This window comes from Centroberyx affinis, unplaced genomic scaffold (assembly GCF_046629955.1).
Source record: "Centroberyx affinis isolate AG114_WGS23_722 - 3 ecotype Tasmania unplaced genomic scaffold, CSIRO-AGI_Caff_v1 ptg002451l_1, whole genome shotgun sequence".
NCBI lineage: Eukaryota > Metazoa > Chordata > Actinopteri > Beryciformes > Berycidae > Centroberyx > Centroberyx affinis.
In genome coordinates this window covers 193,830-209,494 of record NW_027280689.1, presented here as the reverse complement: position 1 = coordinate 209,494, position 15,665 = coordinate 193,830, and the positions used below count along the sequence as shown (strand labels likewise).

Sequence of the window (15,665 nt, the reverse complement as noted above, 5' to 3'; positions counted from 1 at the left end):
CTAACTAATCATTGTTCATGTTGTTATTCATATTTAATTCATGTTAGTAAACACATTAGTTAACATTATTAACAATGCATTTAACATTAACTAATTGTTGTTAATGTTGTTACTCATGTTAATTCATGTTAGTAAATGCATTAGTTAATTAAGACTCAATGTAAAGTGTTACTGGCCCGTCCGTTCCTTAAGTGGCATTGCTGTTTGTAATTTCAGAGAGAGGCTTGGTCATTTGATTCCTCTCCTTTCTGAACAGAGCAGTTTGACTGATTTGTGTTTGATTGAGCGCATTGCAAGACATTTCAGCTACGAAGGCTTAAAAGCCTCCTTCTCAAGCCAAAAAAGTAAATGCCAAAGCAGTATTATTATTCCAGTATTTAGCATGGTGATATATTACCTCTTCACTAGACGCTTCGGTTGGATCTCTACTTTAATTAGCTGGCTTACTCTTCTCTGTTGTGAAAATGACTTCATTATATACGCTATGTCAATTACAGGCCACTGTAAGCTGTGCCAGAGACCTGTCGATATTGTGGCACTTCCTTGGTCACTGATAGAGGTTGATAAAGTCTTAGATTACTTAATGCCCCTTTAATAAACACTGACAGCTCACATATATCTGTTTCTGGTGTTTGGTTATGAATTTCATAGCATGTATGATTAGAAACAGTTGAATGTATTGGACAGAATAAAAAATATGATTTATTAGGGCAGCAATGTCATACAAACATAAGAACAATTTGTTAAACGATGTTTAAATTTTACTGGTTATGCTTGCTGTGTACTTTCACATGATCTGTCATGGTGACTAGAAAGTCTGCATTATTTTAGTCAGCGATCAGATTGGTGATCAGGCCATCGCACTAGTTAGAAAATCGGTGATCGCAATCAGACCTAAAAAAAAAAAAAAAAAAACCCTGATTGGTGTATTCTTAGAAAGGGAGATAAAGAGAAAGAGAGCGAGAGCAACCTGCTTCTTTCCCTGAGAGACGGTGCCGGCTTCACACAGGCACCGTCTCTTGACCGCGCTTTGATCAATAAGGGGCCATTCCTGCATCTCAAGTGCTGCTCTGTTCGCTCAAACAGAACTTCTAGACAACGGGGGCCACGGGGTTGACGTGCCCTGAACGCTAACCGAAGTCTGCCCTGCCAGTTTCATGGAGTTTTAGTTTCGGCGGCATACAGAGCAGTATCTCGGAAATCCAACTGTGCACCGGGATTTAGCAACAACAGCGAAGCCGCTGTGCAACAAAGCGCCGGGCTTTTTCCACCGTGTACCACTTTGAAGTGACAGCAATCCAAGTCAGGTCAAAATGAAGATTTGATATACTGGGGTTTCGACAAAATAACGGACAGACCTAACAATATGCGAATGTCAAGTGTCTAATAGGGAATAGGCCACGCTTTGCCTTCAGAACAGCTTCAGTCCTCCTTGTCCTGCTGTCCTGCATCCTGAATTATGTGTAGTGGAATAACAGACCCCTCCAGTTCTTTGAGGGATGAAGGAAAGAGAAATATATTTCCTATACAGGTTCAATGTTTAGATCTGCTGGAGGCCGAGGAAGGAGTTTGACTTCATCCTGCTCTTCATGAAACTAATCTTGTGACCAGTGCTCCTGCAATCCAGGCACCGACTATTTGTCCTCTTTGGGACTGTGTTAGTTGCTTCATGTTGCTTTGAAATCCCACATACAAAAGTGGTGATTGTCAGTTGTCTTTTAAAGCTGACACACATACTGTAGGAGTCTGTAGGGGAGAAAGGGGTAAGCTGAGCCTGTGGGCAAGATGAGCCATCCCTTTATATCTACTGTAAGCTGCCACACACTAAATTAATCATGTGATCGTAGATTTGGGAAGAATAATTCATTTCCCTGAATCTGTGATGGAGGAGAGCGCATGGAGAAACTGGTAAGAGAGCCAGGTCAAAATGTGTGATTTTTGCTAGGTGATTTCATCGTGGTGAAGATGTCATGATTCTTGTATCTAAACGGAAGTCGCAGAAGATGTGTTTCAGACTTTATTACATATTAGTTAAGTTCTGTATAAGGAATTATACGAGTCATACGCTTGAGGTCATACACAGCTGTGTGAAGCAGTTTTGTCAAAATGGTGGTTGTGGGGTCAAATGTGCCACTAGCCCTGGGGCAAGTTGAGCCAAAAAAAGCTCCTTTTTTTAGATGGGTCATACTTCTAAAACTGTATTAGCTACAGAAAATATTTTAATTTACATGGATGCCCAACAATCTTAAGTACATATGGCAATTATTGCTTTAAATACACACTTATTTTGCTGCAGTAGTACAAAATGGAAAAAGTGGAATTTTACCCTGTTCTCCCCTACTGCTAAATGGCTCATATGACTCATCTGTGTAGCTGCCTATGTAATTGTGGTTAAGTAACTTCAAGGTTTTTCATGTGGTGTTTCCGTTATTCTGTCCACCCACTGTAGATATATCACCCACATTAAATCTTGCTATGAGTATCTACATGTATATGACTGTAATACTCGGCATTATAGAGCGTTTATCATAAATGCACAGTAGCTATATGACACATTTTGAAATAAAATGCACAGCAGCAGGTGTTTCTGTAATACGGGATGATGAATGTCTTACAAGGTTGGAGGCTCCTCGCACCGTCTCCGGGTTGAGCATGACTATCTCCGTGGTGACGTGACCCTCCACAGCCTCCGTCATCTGCTCCACTGTGCAGTTGATAGATGGGTCCTTGATCTTAAACCAGTTGTCTGCATACCAACCAATGAGGAACCACACGTGCTTCTTCCCATACAGCTTCTCCTTGTAAACCTGGGGAGGGACAAAGGGGCAGTGGAGTGAAAGGAGAGGAAAAGTGATGAGTGAACAGCTGTGTACGTAAGAACACATTAGTGTGTGTGTGTGTGTGTGTGTGTGTAAGAGAGAGATAAATATTTGAGGAAGAGTATAAATCAAATCAAACCAAATCAAATTCATTTATATAGCACATTTCATACATTAAAAATGCAATGCAAAGCACTTTAAAGATTTCCAAAAACAAATAAAATTAAGATAAAATGACTTTAGAAAAAATGGCAACACCCATAAATGATACCGTCCCCCTCTTGGCCAGTCAGTAACAAATATGTCAAATATGTCACATTGTTTTGAATTTCAGCACCCCCTTCAGCCAATCAGTGTCATTTTGAAAATGCTGAAACACAGTGGTGAGATGCATCATTCCCCAAAGTTTAACACTTGAATGTTGTAGCGCCTCCTTTGGGCCAAGCAGTGCAATTTTCGAAATGATGGAATGCAGTGGTGAGATGAATCATTCCCCCAGGTTTCATCAGGTTTGTCAGCAGCGTTGGAGTCACGTGATGGATGGAGAGATGAATGAATGGTGTAGTGCCCCCCCCCCCCCCCCCCCAATTGTATATTGCGCGATGGACGAATGAACAAACAAAGTAGCGCCCACCTCGGGCCAATCAGTGTGATGCTGAAAATGCTGTGGAGTGGTGAGATGCGTCATTCCCCCACGTTGCGTCAAAATTCGATCAGTGGTGTCTATGATGGACCGTAGGGCTGTAGTCGAGACCGCCTTGGTCGAGTCCAAGTCCAGATCGAGTCATTGGTGAATCGAGTCCGATTCAAGACCGAGGGGGGTCGAGACCGAGTCGAGACCAAGACCGGAGGGGAGTTGAGAGGGTCGAGACCAAGACCGAGGGGGGTCGAGACCGTGTCGAGACCAAGACCGGGGGGGAGTTGAGAGGGTCGAGACCGAGTCGAGACCAAGACCGCAAAACTATGAGTCCAATTTGAGACCAATACCATAGCAATGTGTTATCCAAGGCTACCATTGTATTTATTGACTAAAATAGCATATTTTTGTTTATTGCCTAAAATAGAAGGGAGGTTTCTAAAGACATTTCAACACAATTAGTACATTTTGAGGACAAAATTAATTGTAGGCAGCTTGTTTATGTTCATAACATACAGTAGTTGCACCTTTACTTAACTAGAAGTGGATTAATCTATTTCACCTCTCAGCATTGCATGACTGAAAATATTCTTACTGTAATTTAAGAAGGCGAAGACGAAGGAAAAAAGAGTGAGAGCAAGAGTAACGTTGCATATGGACATGGTGAGTTTTTTTTGTTTTTTAATCAAAACAAAGTCATTGGTTGGGTAGTTGGCATATCACCAATCAGCAGTCAGTAAACCTTTCAGTGGACACATAACTTTATCAACTGTGAAAATTGTACCATTCGCTGCTGGTCACTTTCTTAGAAGAGATTATAATTATGAAAACAATAATATTATGTAACGTTAATTCATCCAAGACCGATTCAAGTCCGAGTCATATTAACTACGAGTCCGAGACGAGACCAAGACCGTCAAAAAACGGTCTCGAGTGCGGTCTCGAGACCGAGACTGAACTCGAGTACTACAGCCCTAATAGACGGATGGATGAACAAACAAACGAATGAACAAACTAATGAATGAATGAGCAGCTGGATGGAGACCGATCCATAGACCCCCTTCCGATTTCATTCTGGGGGTACACAAAACAATGGATGTGAGAGCATTGAAGCCCAACATCTAACTTTTCAAAAAACCCTCTTGTGCACAGACACATTGGGATTTTTGCTTTGACACTTTTAACCAACAGTCTGCACAGTCTGTCACAATATAAGAACAGGAGAACAGATTACCTCGCAGAAAACCTTCCTGGCTTCCGTCTCGTAGAAGAGGCCCACAATGATTCTGGCGTCTTGACGCTTGAGAGTTAGAAAGAAAAAGGACAAAGAGTCACACAGGGAGGATGGAGACAAAAAAGCAGAAGTTAAAGGCCCCGCAGTGTGGGTAAGGAACATGGGGCCGGTCCTCCTTCCAGCTCTGCACCACACAGCGGTAGACTTTCCTATCTGCTGGGCTACCTCCATGCTGTTACCATGGTTTCTCCTGCGATGGCCAATTAATCTTGTGCACCAGAACTAGGCCGGCGTGCTAGGCAAGGTTATGCTAAAGTAGGCGCCAGGCAGGGAGCGAGCCGGGCTGAGACAGGTGGAGGAGGGAGAGGAGGGAGGGAGGGGGATGAGAGAGGCAGGGAAGGAAAGGAGGTAAAGGAGGTAAAGGAGGTTCTGTCTCAGCCCTCTTTGCCCTAATTAACGCCACTCTCCTAAAATAGGATTAGATCTCAAGCACATGCCTGCCTGTGTTTTTGTGGTGGTGATTATGTTTGGAGCCTCTGACCACTGCTTATTTTTTGCTAAGAATAAGGCTTGAGCCAATATTCAATATTACTGAATATGAATGTTTCCCGTGACACTGAATAGAGTTTTTCCAGCTGTTCCTGGGGATTCAGACCGGTGACCTTCCCTGGCACAAGCTTGCTTCTCTAATCTCTGGGCTCTAATCGCTCCCCCAAAAATGTAGCAGTTCTCTGGGGGGGGGGAATTGGCCAGATAAGGCCTGATTGATCTGTGTTCAATCACCCAGTAGTTGGGGGGGGTTAGGGGATTGGGTGAGGAAGTTGAGGCACCTTGAGGTTTTTGACAGCCACAGCGGGGTCGGTGAGGAAGCTCTGACGAACGCTGATCTCAATCCCTGCCTCCTTCACCCGCTCCTCCAGATCATCCAGAGTCTGTCACACAGAGAGAGAGACACAGGCATGGGGATGAAGAAGATGAAAAGGATGTGACGGCATGACGGAGAGGGAGGGGGAGGAGGGAGGAGGGGGGTGTGTGTGTGTGTGTGTTTGCGAGAAGTGGTAATGAAAATACGAGCGAGAAGAAATATAGGCCCATAATGGGATGCGCTGAGTCATATTTGATAGGTAGTGAAAAGAAATTTGAAGAGCAGTAAACAGCAATTCAAGTAGGAGCAAAGGCGTGAGGAGGAGGAGGGGCGGGGGGGGGGGGGATTAGTCGGTGGTCGAGAAAGATGATGGTGGGCGGGTAGGTAATACGGCAAAAAACGGACACGAGAACAAGGGAGGGGGGCACACAAACAGATAAAGCGGCAGACGACAAGACAACGTGAGAGAGAAACCAATCAAGGGAAGAGAAAGGTGTGATGGAAGATGGGGGCGATAAGGGAGGGGGGGGGGGGGGGGAAATGAGAAATGAGAATCAATTTCATCAGTCATCTTTTTCTCTCTCTCTCTCTCTCTCTCTCTCTCTCTCTATGTTGGTGACATGGCGGCAACACGGGGAAGGCGCTGTGGAAGGGAATTCAGCACACAGACTGCAAAAAACCCACAGAGGGCCTCGGGGCAGACATGACATGACAGTCCAGGTGAAACAAGCAAATCCTTCCAAATCCTTCAGTGTACAAGCAACAAAAATTGGTATACAAGTACAGTCCGATGTCTGAACATACCAGCAAATGGATTTTCCTGTCTATCTGCGTAACTGACCGTGATGGGATAGAAAAAATATGTCTACACCTATGCTTTGATGGCCAACGAATACAATGGCGTCATCGGGTAATTGACTTATACTGTGTAAAGAAGAGGGCTGTGCAAAAAAATCAATACAGCTGAGTATTGCAATATTTTTTTCCGTGATACTGTATCGATTTTCCAGCCCCTTGTATCGATACATTAAAAAAAATTATTCATGTTTTAAACGGATTTAAAATGTCCTTAAATTTCCCTCAAATCCCTTTGAATTAAATAGTTGTGACTCAATTTGTCCACTGAGTTATCAATATAATGTGATGTACATATTAGACTACCCAGGTGGTACAAAGCAAGTTGTATTTTCAGCTCTATTTTTAAATTTTCTGTAAATTATGTAGAGTATTGCAATGAATCGCAATATGTATCGTATCGCAATGTATCGCGATACAATCGTATTGTGACCCATGTATCGTGATATGTATCGTATCGTGAGGTCCTTGCCAATACCCAGCCTTAGTAAAGAAGTATGGAGTTTAACGGAAGAAAGAAAAATGAGCACCACAGCCATAGGTGCCATTTTTGCGACAGCTCCAATTCTGAACATGTACATTTGACCTGGACTATGAAGACATTTTCTGCCACTCACTGATGTAAAAACTTCCGTCGTCTGCTGGATGGTGGCAATCTTGGTCCATTTCCACTTCTGGAAGAGCTGGACACGAGTGGGGTTGTGCAGCGTGGCGGACGGATGGGTCCGGAAGAAGGTGGGGAAGCGTTGGCGGTTGGACAGAGCCGGAGAGCTGGAGCCGTACGACAACTAAGAGAGACGAAAGATAGCGGAAACTATTTTAAACCTGCTGTCATCCTAATAATCTGACCTTCTGCAACAAGAAAATAGAAGCAGAAGACAAAAAAAAGCAAAAACAAGAAGCTAGAAATGGAGAACAGAGAGTGGAAATAAGGAAGAGAAAGGGAAAAATAGAGAAGAAAACTTTTAAAGTGACCTGGAATTGGATTTGAGACCAATTTATCAACCAAAATTAAGAGACAAAAAGCAGGAAAAAAAACAGCCTGTTTCTCATTGAACCTAGCTAATGAAAGCTGAATGAAACTAGACCAGGAAATCTAAGTTTAGGGACCAGATGTCCAACATGTTTGTCATGTTGTATTAAAGGAATAGTTCACCCAAAAATGAAAATTCTGTCATCATCTACTCACCCTCATGCCAAATGAAACACAGGTGAAATGTGTTAGTCCATATAACACACAGGGAGGTTGCCAGCACAACTTGGTAGCAGCCTTCTCCAAAACAACTGAAGTCAATGGGCACCTGTTCTTTAGAGTTCCAAAACAAAAACAGCCAAACAATCACACTGTGAATAGAAAGACCTATACACCATTATTTGTTGCAAATCAATCAGCTGTAGTTCAGATTTGCACTAAATGATGGTGTAAATATACTGTAGGTCTTTTTGGAACTCTGAAGAACTGGTCCCCACTGACTTCAGTTGTTTTGGAGAAGGCTGCTATGGAGTTGTGCTGGCAGCCTCCCTGTGTGTTATATGGACAAACTTCACCTGTGTTTCAACTGGCATGAGGGGGAGGAGATGATGACAGAATTTTCAGTTTTGGGTGAACTATTCCTTTAAACCCTGTTCTGTATCTAAGAGTGGACATGCATGCGGGTCAAACTAACTGTGACCAACTGGAAATGCAGTGATGCAAAACAATAAGAAAAGAAAACCAACACTACCATTCACATCTTTTGGTGAAACTACACTTGTCTTATTTTATTTGCTTTACTTTCCAATTCTGTCTCAATTAAATAATCACACAGTGTAAAGAATCTGTCTAATTTTACAGTTGCATCAAAATTAAACCTTAATGTAAAAAAAAAAAGATCTTTTTTACTGTATTTAAGACATCTTAATCCTTTTTTAAGGGCCTAGAATTTAGATAATTGGGGACTTTTTCATACTTTTAAGGAGCTGCGGATAGCCTGGAAAAAGAAGAAAAGCAGCGAGAAGAGAGGATGCAGAGGAAAGCAGCAAAATAAATCAGAGAGCGGCATTACCATAATCACGTTAGGGTGCTGTAATGTTAGGCTCAATATCCTACAGACAAATCGCACTAAATGAGGTTTGCTCGGTTATTCGCCGTTTTCATTGATCGGCTGCAGTATCAGGCGGTGCGTTATGAAGTGGACAGTGACAAAGGCCACTGCAGAGGAATATGGGTCGCGACCTGACTGTGGGAAACCGGCGGAAAAAGCTCTTTCTGACACAAAAATAGCAGTGTGCATGAAAAATGGAAGGAACAGGGCGTCTCGAAACTTTTTTTTTTTTTTTTCTGTGTGAGTGCACTTTACCAGCATTCCCCAAAGAGGGGAATGACATTAATGCTTTGCTCTAAGCTCTGAGATGTCAGCCTGTCGCATGCAGGACTTCAAGACAGCTACACCGAAAGTGTAATTGATCTGTTTGTTAAAAAACTGGATGCAACATCTTACCTCAGGTTATTTTAGATTGAATCAGAAGGCTTAAATTGATAGCGCCAATTCGCTTAAATCCCTTCAGACGAAAATGAGTCCTGTTTAAAGCTTCATATGAGGCAATTATTCTGCTCGGAGCTCGAGCTTTCAAACGACTGCTTGGGAAATTCTGAGTCAAAGTGTGGCAGTAGGTGTCCAGTGTGATTTATTGGGGAACTAACAAAGCCAAACAATATCAGCAAACATGACACGTAATTGCAATCATAAAAAAATCATATGCTGTCGTGTCTGTAATTTTTTGTGCTGCAGTCCACGTCTCCCTTGAAAAAGAGATTTTTAAACTCAACAGGACTTACCTGGTTAAATAACTGTTACAAAAAGGGGATGCCCACAAAAAAACAAAACCAACATCTTCCCAATCCTATGGTTTTACCTGAAGGTTACGGTATACTTGCTGCAAAAACAAATTTTGGCAGATTTGTTTGAACAAAATGACACATTTGTGGAAAAACCCATTGGCTTCGGACTCCCATTGGTCTAAAACAGTGATTCTCAACCTTTTTCATATCAAGGACCCCTAGTTTAGTCCACATTAGGGCCACAGACCCCTTTTTGATGAGATTTTGTCTCTCGGACCCAAATCTGAGAATATTTTTACTGTTAGATATGATTTTGTCCAGAATTCCATGACTATCTGTATTGTAGGTAGAGAGATAACAGTGAAGCTATGATCAAAATAGTCATTCTTCTACATTCTCTAACTTCTTGTAAATGAAATGCTGAAGTTTAACAATTCGTCAATTTGCTGGGGACCCCCTGGAACCCCCTCAAGGACCCCTGGTGGTCCCATGTTGAGAACCACTGGTCTAAAATATCACAGGATTGGTTGTGCTTCCTTTTCCCCCATCCGCTGCCTTTGTTTGCATCAGCGTGCGAACATCTGGCGGTCAGCTCTTCAAAAAGGAATGGTTCGGAGGCTCGGCTTGCTGAGCTTGTTAGAGGATATTTGGACTTTTACGAGCGATCAAACGGTTTCTAAATCCCCGTGTTCCCTCAGCTGCCTTTGTCGCTCTCTCACCGTCGAGTGTTATCGCCACTACTTCCAGTTTGCCCGGGTTATCGTTTTAATCTTTGCGCGCCCCCCCGCTGGTGTGTAGCGCAAACAAACCGGGGCGAGTTCAACTTCCTGTTAAGTTACGCCGCCACCTTTAATCAAAGCAACTCCCCGGACTCTTTGGTAAAGGGGTTAAATGAGTTTCCAATATCCTGGGATGAATAAATCAACCACGCTGAAGGGTTTCTTCTTCACTTGCTCTCCTTGCGCTTTGTGTTTGCCAGTCTAGGCTTGTAGTTCACAGGCCTTGGACCGCTGCCCCTTCAGGTTTATCTGCTTGCTGCCAAGTGGATCAGAGGTGGCAGCTTCCTTGTCAAGGTGGCAGCCTGACTGAGGGACGCGCTCAAGCGTTGCCAACAATGCCCGGGAGAGGAAGACTCACTCTCGCTGTTGGCGCAAACGGGCACTGTCCGACGCCAGCTCCTGCCTATCCAAATTCATTCTTAACAAAAAAAACAAAAAAAAGATCAATCGTAAGCTTGGAATTATAAGGTTCTATCTGGGTGGAGGGCAGTTCTGAGATATTGAGTATAGAAGCCCATTTCCACCAGTGTGATGAAATAAAAAGATCATGTAAGTCATTATAATGAGAAAATTTCTCAAAATAATGAGTTAGTATCTCAAAATAATGAGTTAGTATCTCAAAATAATGAGTTAGTATCTCAAAACAATGAGTTAGTATAGTATTTTGAGAAAGTTTCTCATTATTTTGAGAAAGTTTCTCATTATTTTGAGATACTAAGGCATTATTTTGAGATACTAAGTCATTATTTTATAGGGTTTAGGGTTATTATAATGACTTACAGGACCGTTTTTTTCATTACACTGGCGGAAATGGGCTTCCATAATTGAGCGTCAAAAATGTACTTTATTTTTTATTTTTTTTTAAAATAACACCTTACAACCATAAAGTAACATTCAAAGATCATGAATATGTGGATAGCTCAATTTTCAATTTTGATTTCAAAAAAACAAGTCAGAGAGAACCTTATAATTCCAAGCTTGCGATATATTCTGTATATCAGAATAACTTGTATTGTGAAGGAATTGTCCAATTCTGTGTTCACTTTCTCAAAGAAAATCATTTTCCCAAAGAAAATCATTTTTTTCATCTTCTCTTATAGTAGAAATCCGTGAGATACTGTTTTTTTTTTATTTTGTCTCCATCTTTGGTGCTCAGCGCTCATTGCTGTGGTGTTTCTGCAAAGCACTTTCCAGAGATCACCTGTCAATCAAACAGTGTGTCCAGTACTGTGACATCTTGATTTTCTGTTGATGCAGTTTGAGTTTCTCTTTTCTCTGTCTGTTCAGCCATGGTGGCTATCACTGCACATACTGACTACCCAGTTCTTCTTCTTCTGTTTATTCCAAACAAACCGGAAACAGCAAATGTAAAAGCTTTCATGAACTGGATATAGGTTGAACCACTACATTTACTACATTACTTTAAATATCAGCATTAATGAAGCATGTGCTAAGATGCAGTGAACATCCATACAGACCAACAGCAAACAGCAAGGCTCCTACCACTATGAGGTTCCACATGCGAGCAGCTTCCGCCACCAGGGTGGACACCGAGCTGCAGCCCGGCATCAGCACGATCTTAATGGGCTCGGTGTACAGCAGGTCATACAGCAGCTTGGTGGCCTCACCTGGATCACACTGTGGGCAGGGAGGGATGAAGAAGAAGAAGGGAAGAAGAAACACTGTGAGAAATATCACTATGTCCAGAGACCTTACAGAAATAATATGTATGTGAAAATGTTGGAAGAATAAAATGGGATATGCAGGGTTTCTATGGGTTTCAGAAAGCCAAATCTTAAGACCATGCCTAAAGACAGATCTGAAAGTATAAATGTGATTTCATGTTTAGGGACATGAAATCCAATGTGGAAATGCAGTAATGTAACACAACGTAATAAAATAAAACCAACACTACAGCCAGTCACATGCACCTCTTTTGGTGAAACTACACCATTCATGACATTCGTCTTATTGATTTTTTTTTACTTTCCAACTCTACCTCAGCTAAACATCATTGAAAGTAAAGAAGCTGTAAATACCCCCGTCCAATTTTATAGCTGCATCAAAATGAAACTTAAAGGAATAGTTCACCCAAAAATGAAAATTCTGTCATCATCTACTCACCCTCATGCCAAATTAAACACAGGTGAAATTTGTTAGTCCATATAACACACAGGGAGGTTGCCAGCACAACTTGGTACCAGCCTTCTCCAAAACAACTGAAGTCAATGGGGACCTGTTCTTTAGAGTTCCAAAAAAAAACAAAAAAACCTATACACCATGATTTGCTGCAAATCAATCAGCTGTAGTTAAGATTTGCACTAAATGATGGTGTAAATATACTGTAGGTCTTTTTGGAACTCTGAAGAACTGGTCCCCACTGACTTCAGTTGTTTTGGAGAAGGCTGCTATGGAGTTGTGCTGCAGCCTCCCTGTGTGTTATATGGACAAACTTCACCTGTGTTTCAACTGGCTTGAGGGTGAGTAGATGATGACACAATTTTCATTTTTGGGTGAACTATTCCTTTAATCAAACCTAAGGCTGGCTTTACACAATGCAACTTTCGCGCAATTCGTTGCAGGCTGCAAAATAACTCAACAAACTCTTTCTGAACATTCCAAATATGATACAAACCCATTTCATGATTTTCATTAGAAATTCTACAGAATTCCAACATAAGTTGCACAGAACTGAAGTTGCATTCAAGTAGCACCATGCAAAGCCACCCTAACCCTGCACAACATGATGAAAAAAGACCTCTATTTACCAAATGTAAGATATTTTAATGCTTTTAAGGCCTTATCTTTAGACAATTCTTACGGCTTTAATTTCAGACTTGCAGACTTCAGACTCCCATGGCTTGGGATTCTATTTGACCGGGTGTTGTTGATGCACTTGGAAAGCAATAGACCGGGGTGTTATAATCTGTTAGACTGTGTGTCCTTTTTTGGTTTATGCCTTATCAGTTGTTTGATTAAAAAAAAGGAAAAGAAAGAGAGGAAAGTGGGTGGAGAGATGGAACAGAAGACAGACGAGGACGTAACATACAGCACACGCAGACATATGTACGGTTAAATGCACTGTGCCAGATAGGAGGAGTCAGCAACTCAATTTACACTAGTGTGCGCATACATGTAGCAATGCATGAACCAGAGCTGAAGCAAGGGGGGGGGGGGGAGGCACGTTCCAAGGTCGCCTCAGCCTGGCTCCTGAGAGGCTTTTCAGGGAGGGCGAAACAACATTTATCTATGTGGATGCTGGGGAAAACATTTACCCACCAGTCATGCCCCATTGTCTTTGATTCACACCTAACAAATGGCATTCTTCGGTTTCCATTCTCAGCTTATAGTCGATGAAAAATCAATAACCAATTTAAATGATAATGCCGAGGGCGTAGCGATCATCGATCATCTGAGTCGAGGGAGACGGGGTCACATTTGGATGACTGTTGAGATGTGAACAGAACATGTTTAAGAGCGTCGGATTGGAATTTTTTCTTTCTTTTTTCTTTTTTTTTACCACGAGATGAAATCAATGTCATTTCGCTCCACACAGACCGTTCACACCAGAGTGGCAAATACATAGACTTTGATAAGAAGCTGGACCCTGATTTTGTCTGATGAAGCAATCATGCAAATGCTGTTTGCATTGCTCACTGCGCCAACACACTAATCTGTGTATGACCAGGCATGGCTCACTGCTCACCTCCCCCCCCTCACACACATTAAAGGTGCAGTGTGTAGCTTTTTAAAACATCGATGGCTCACTGTAGAATTCAAGTGGACACAGACAACTTTTCAACTTTCCCCTCATTGTCCCCCCCTAGTGTTTCCAAGTGGTATTGTTGTTTGCGCCGCTGTCGCAAAGACAACCGGATCTCTTTTTATAATATACAGTGCAATAGAATAAACCATCTGTCTGCTTATCAACTCCTTGATCGTAACACAATACAGTAACTTTCACCACTGCTCATTTTAGAAAGGCCACTGCAAGAAAACGTGTTCTTTGTTTAGATTATCAAACGGACAATGGATCATTTATTTGTTTCTGGCACTGTACACTGTGCAATCAACTTTTACATCATAATGATAAAGTTAGTTAGTTAGATAGTTTTCTCTTTCACTTTACTGAAGAGGGTGAACATGTTGGATCGGTCTTTCACTCCTTCCACCATCTGCCATTGCCAGAAACTGAAAGCTTTAGCTCTGTTTGCTCTGGAAGAACAGAACCTCTTCCTGTTTTGTGCCGTAAAGCAATCCGGCAGATTTCCCGCCAAATCCGACCTGATGGCACACAATGTAAAATACAGTATAGAGGTCGGTAGAGGCTGCCAAACTTCTAGGTCAGTGATTCTCAACATTTTTCATATCCCTAGTTTAGTCCACATTAGGGCCACGGACCCCCATTTGATGAGATTTTGTCTCTCGGACCCAAATCTGAGAATATTTTTATTGTCAGATATAATTTTGTCCAGAATTCCATGACTATCTGTATTGTAGGTAGAGAGATAACAGTGAAACTATGACCAAAATAGTCATTCTTCTACATTCTCTAACTGTGTTCTTGTAAATGAAATAATGGTGTTAAAAGTTTAATAATTCATGAATTTGCTGGGGACTCCCTGGAACCCCCTCAAGGACCCCTGATGGTCCCCGGATCCCATGTTGAGAACCACTGTTCTAGGTGATGGTCTTGTTTGATTATGGTAATTATACTGATGCCTCAAAATGAATATGGTAATGATTTATTTATATTAGAATGCTACCATAACTCTCTTAATAGAGCCAAATCTTGCTCACTGTATATTCAGGTCTATATTTAATAGAATATCTTGAACTCTTGAACCCCGTACCATGACCAAATCATAGTGATTCCATGACATAGGAAGGCATGTCTGGGTGAGAGCGGCTTCCTCATCATTGTGGGTTCTGATGACAAGTACAGTAGCGGAACACATCGGGTAACAGGGAAATAAGTGTCCACCTACAGCCAACTAATGGAGTGAGCTGTCACTGTGGGTTCAGGCCGCATGGTACTGGTTGTCTCCGACTGATGTGTTCAGGGATTTAAGAGCCGCTGCTGATCCAGACTCAGAAGGGGGGACGTCAGCAGATTTCTGACCCCCCCCCCCCCCCCCCCTCTGTGCCACTGTTCCAGCCTTTTCTTACAAGCAAACCGGGACTGCAGCCTTCTGCTCCGCGAGCTGAGCAGCTGAGCAGCTGAGCCCCACCGTGCCGGAATTCAACCCCCACATGCACATAATACATGTAAAGATGGACATATGGTTAGATATATGGATGGGGACCAAGGTTTAATTATATAATCCGTATGCTTCGACTTTAGGGGTTAGCGTAAACAAGATTTCAATATGTCTTCCATTGCCAGAAACACTGAAAGCTTTACCGTTTTTGCTCTGGAAGAACAGCGCCCTCTTCCCGTTTTGTGCCGTAAAGCAACCCAGCAGATTTCCCGCCAAAATCCGACCCCGGTGGAAATGATCTCATTTGTTTACAGTAATTATACTAATGTCTCAAAAGGAACATGGTAATGATTCATTGGTGATAAAATGCTACACAAAGCACCTTTCAGAATAATTGTGCGAGTCATTCGGGTGCCAGAAAAAAAAAAAAATTTGTGATGCAAAAAGAGAGATG

At 42.2% G+C, this 15,665-nt stretch overlaps 1 protein-coding gene across 1 annotated transcript in view; it reads right to left on the bottom strand.

Annotated features, from left to right (window-relative positions):
* Window positions 1-2,615: 2,615 nt before the first annotated feature.
* The window catches only part of gabbr1b (gamma-aminobutyric acid (GABA) B receptor, 1b), a gene marked incomplete at its 3' end in the record, with an annotated part of 58,758 nt that continues 45,708 nt past the window's right edge, over window positions 2,616-15,665 (bottom strand). Inside the window, 5 exon segments of the mRNA XM_071533888.1 lie at window positions 2,616-2,807; window positions 4,691-4,756; window positions 5,521-5,622; window positions 7,028-7,198; window positions 11,514-11,648. Of these exon segments, the coding sequence (XP_071389989.1) occupies window positions 2,616-2,807; window positions 4,691-4,756; window positions 5,521-5,622; window positions 7,028-7,198; window positions 11,514-11,648 (666 nt within the window).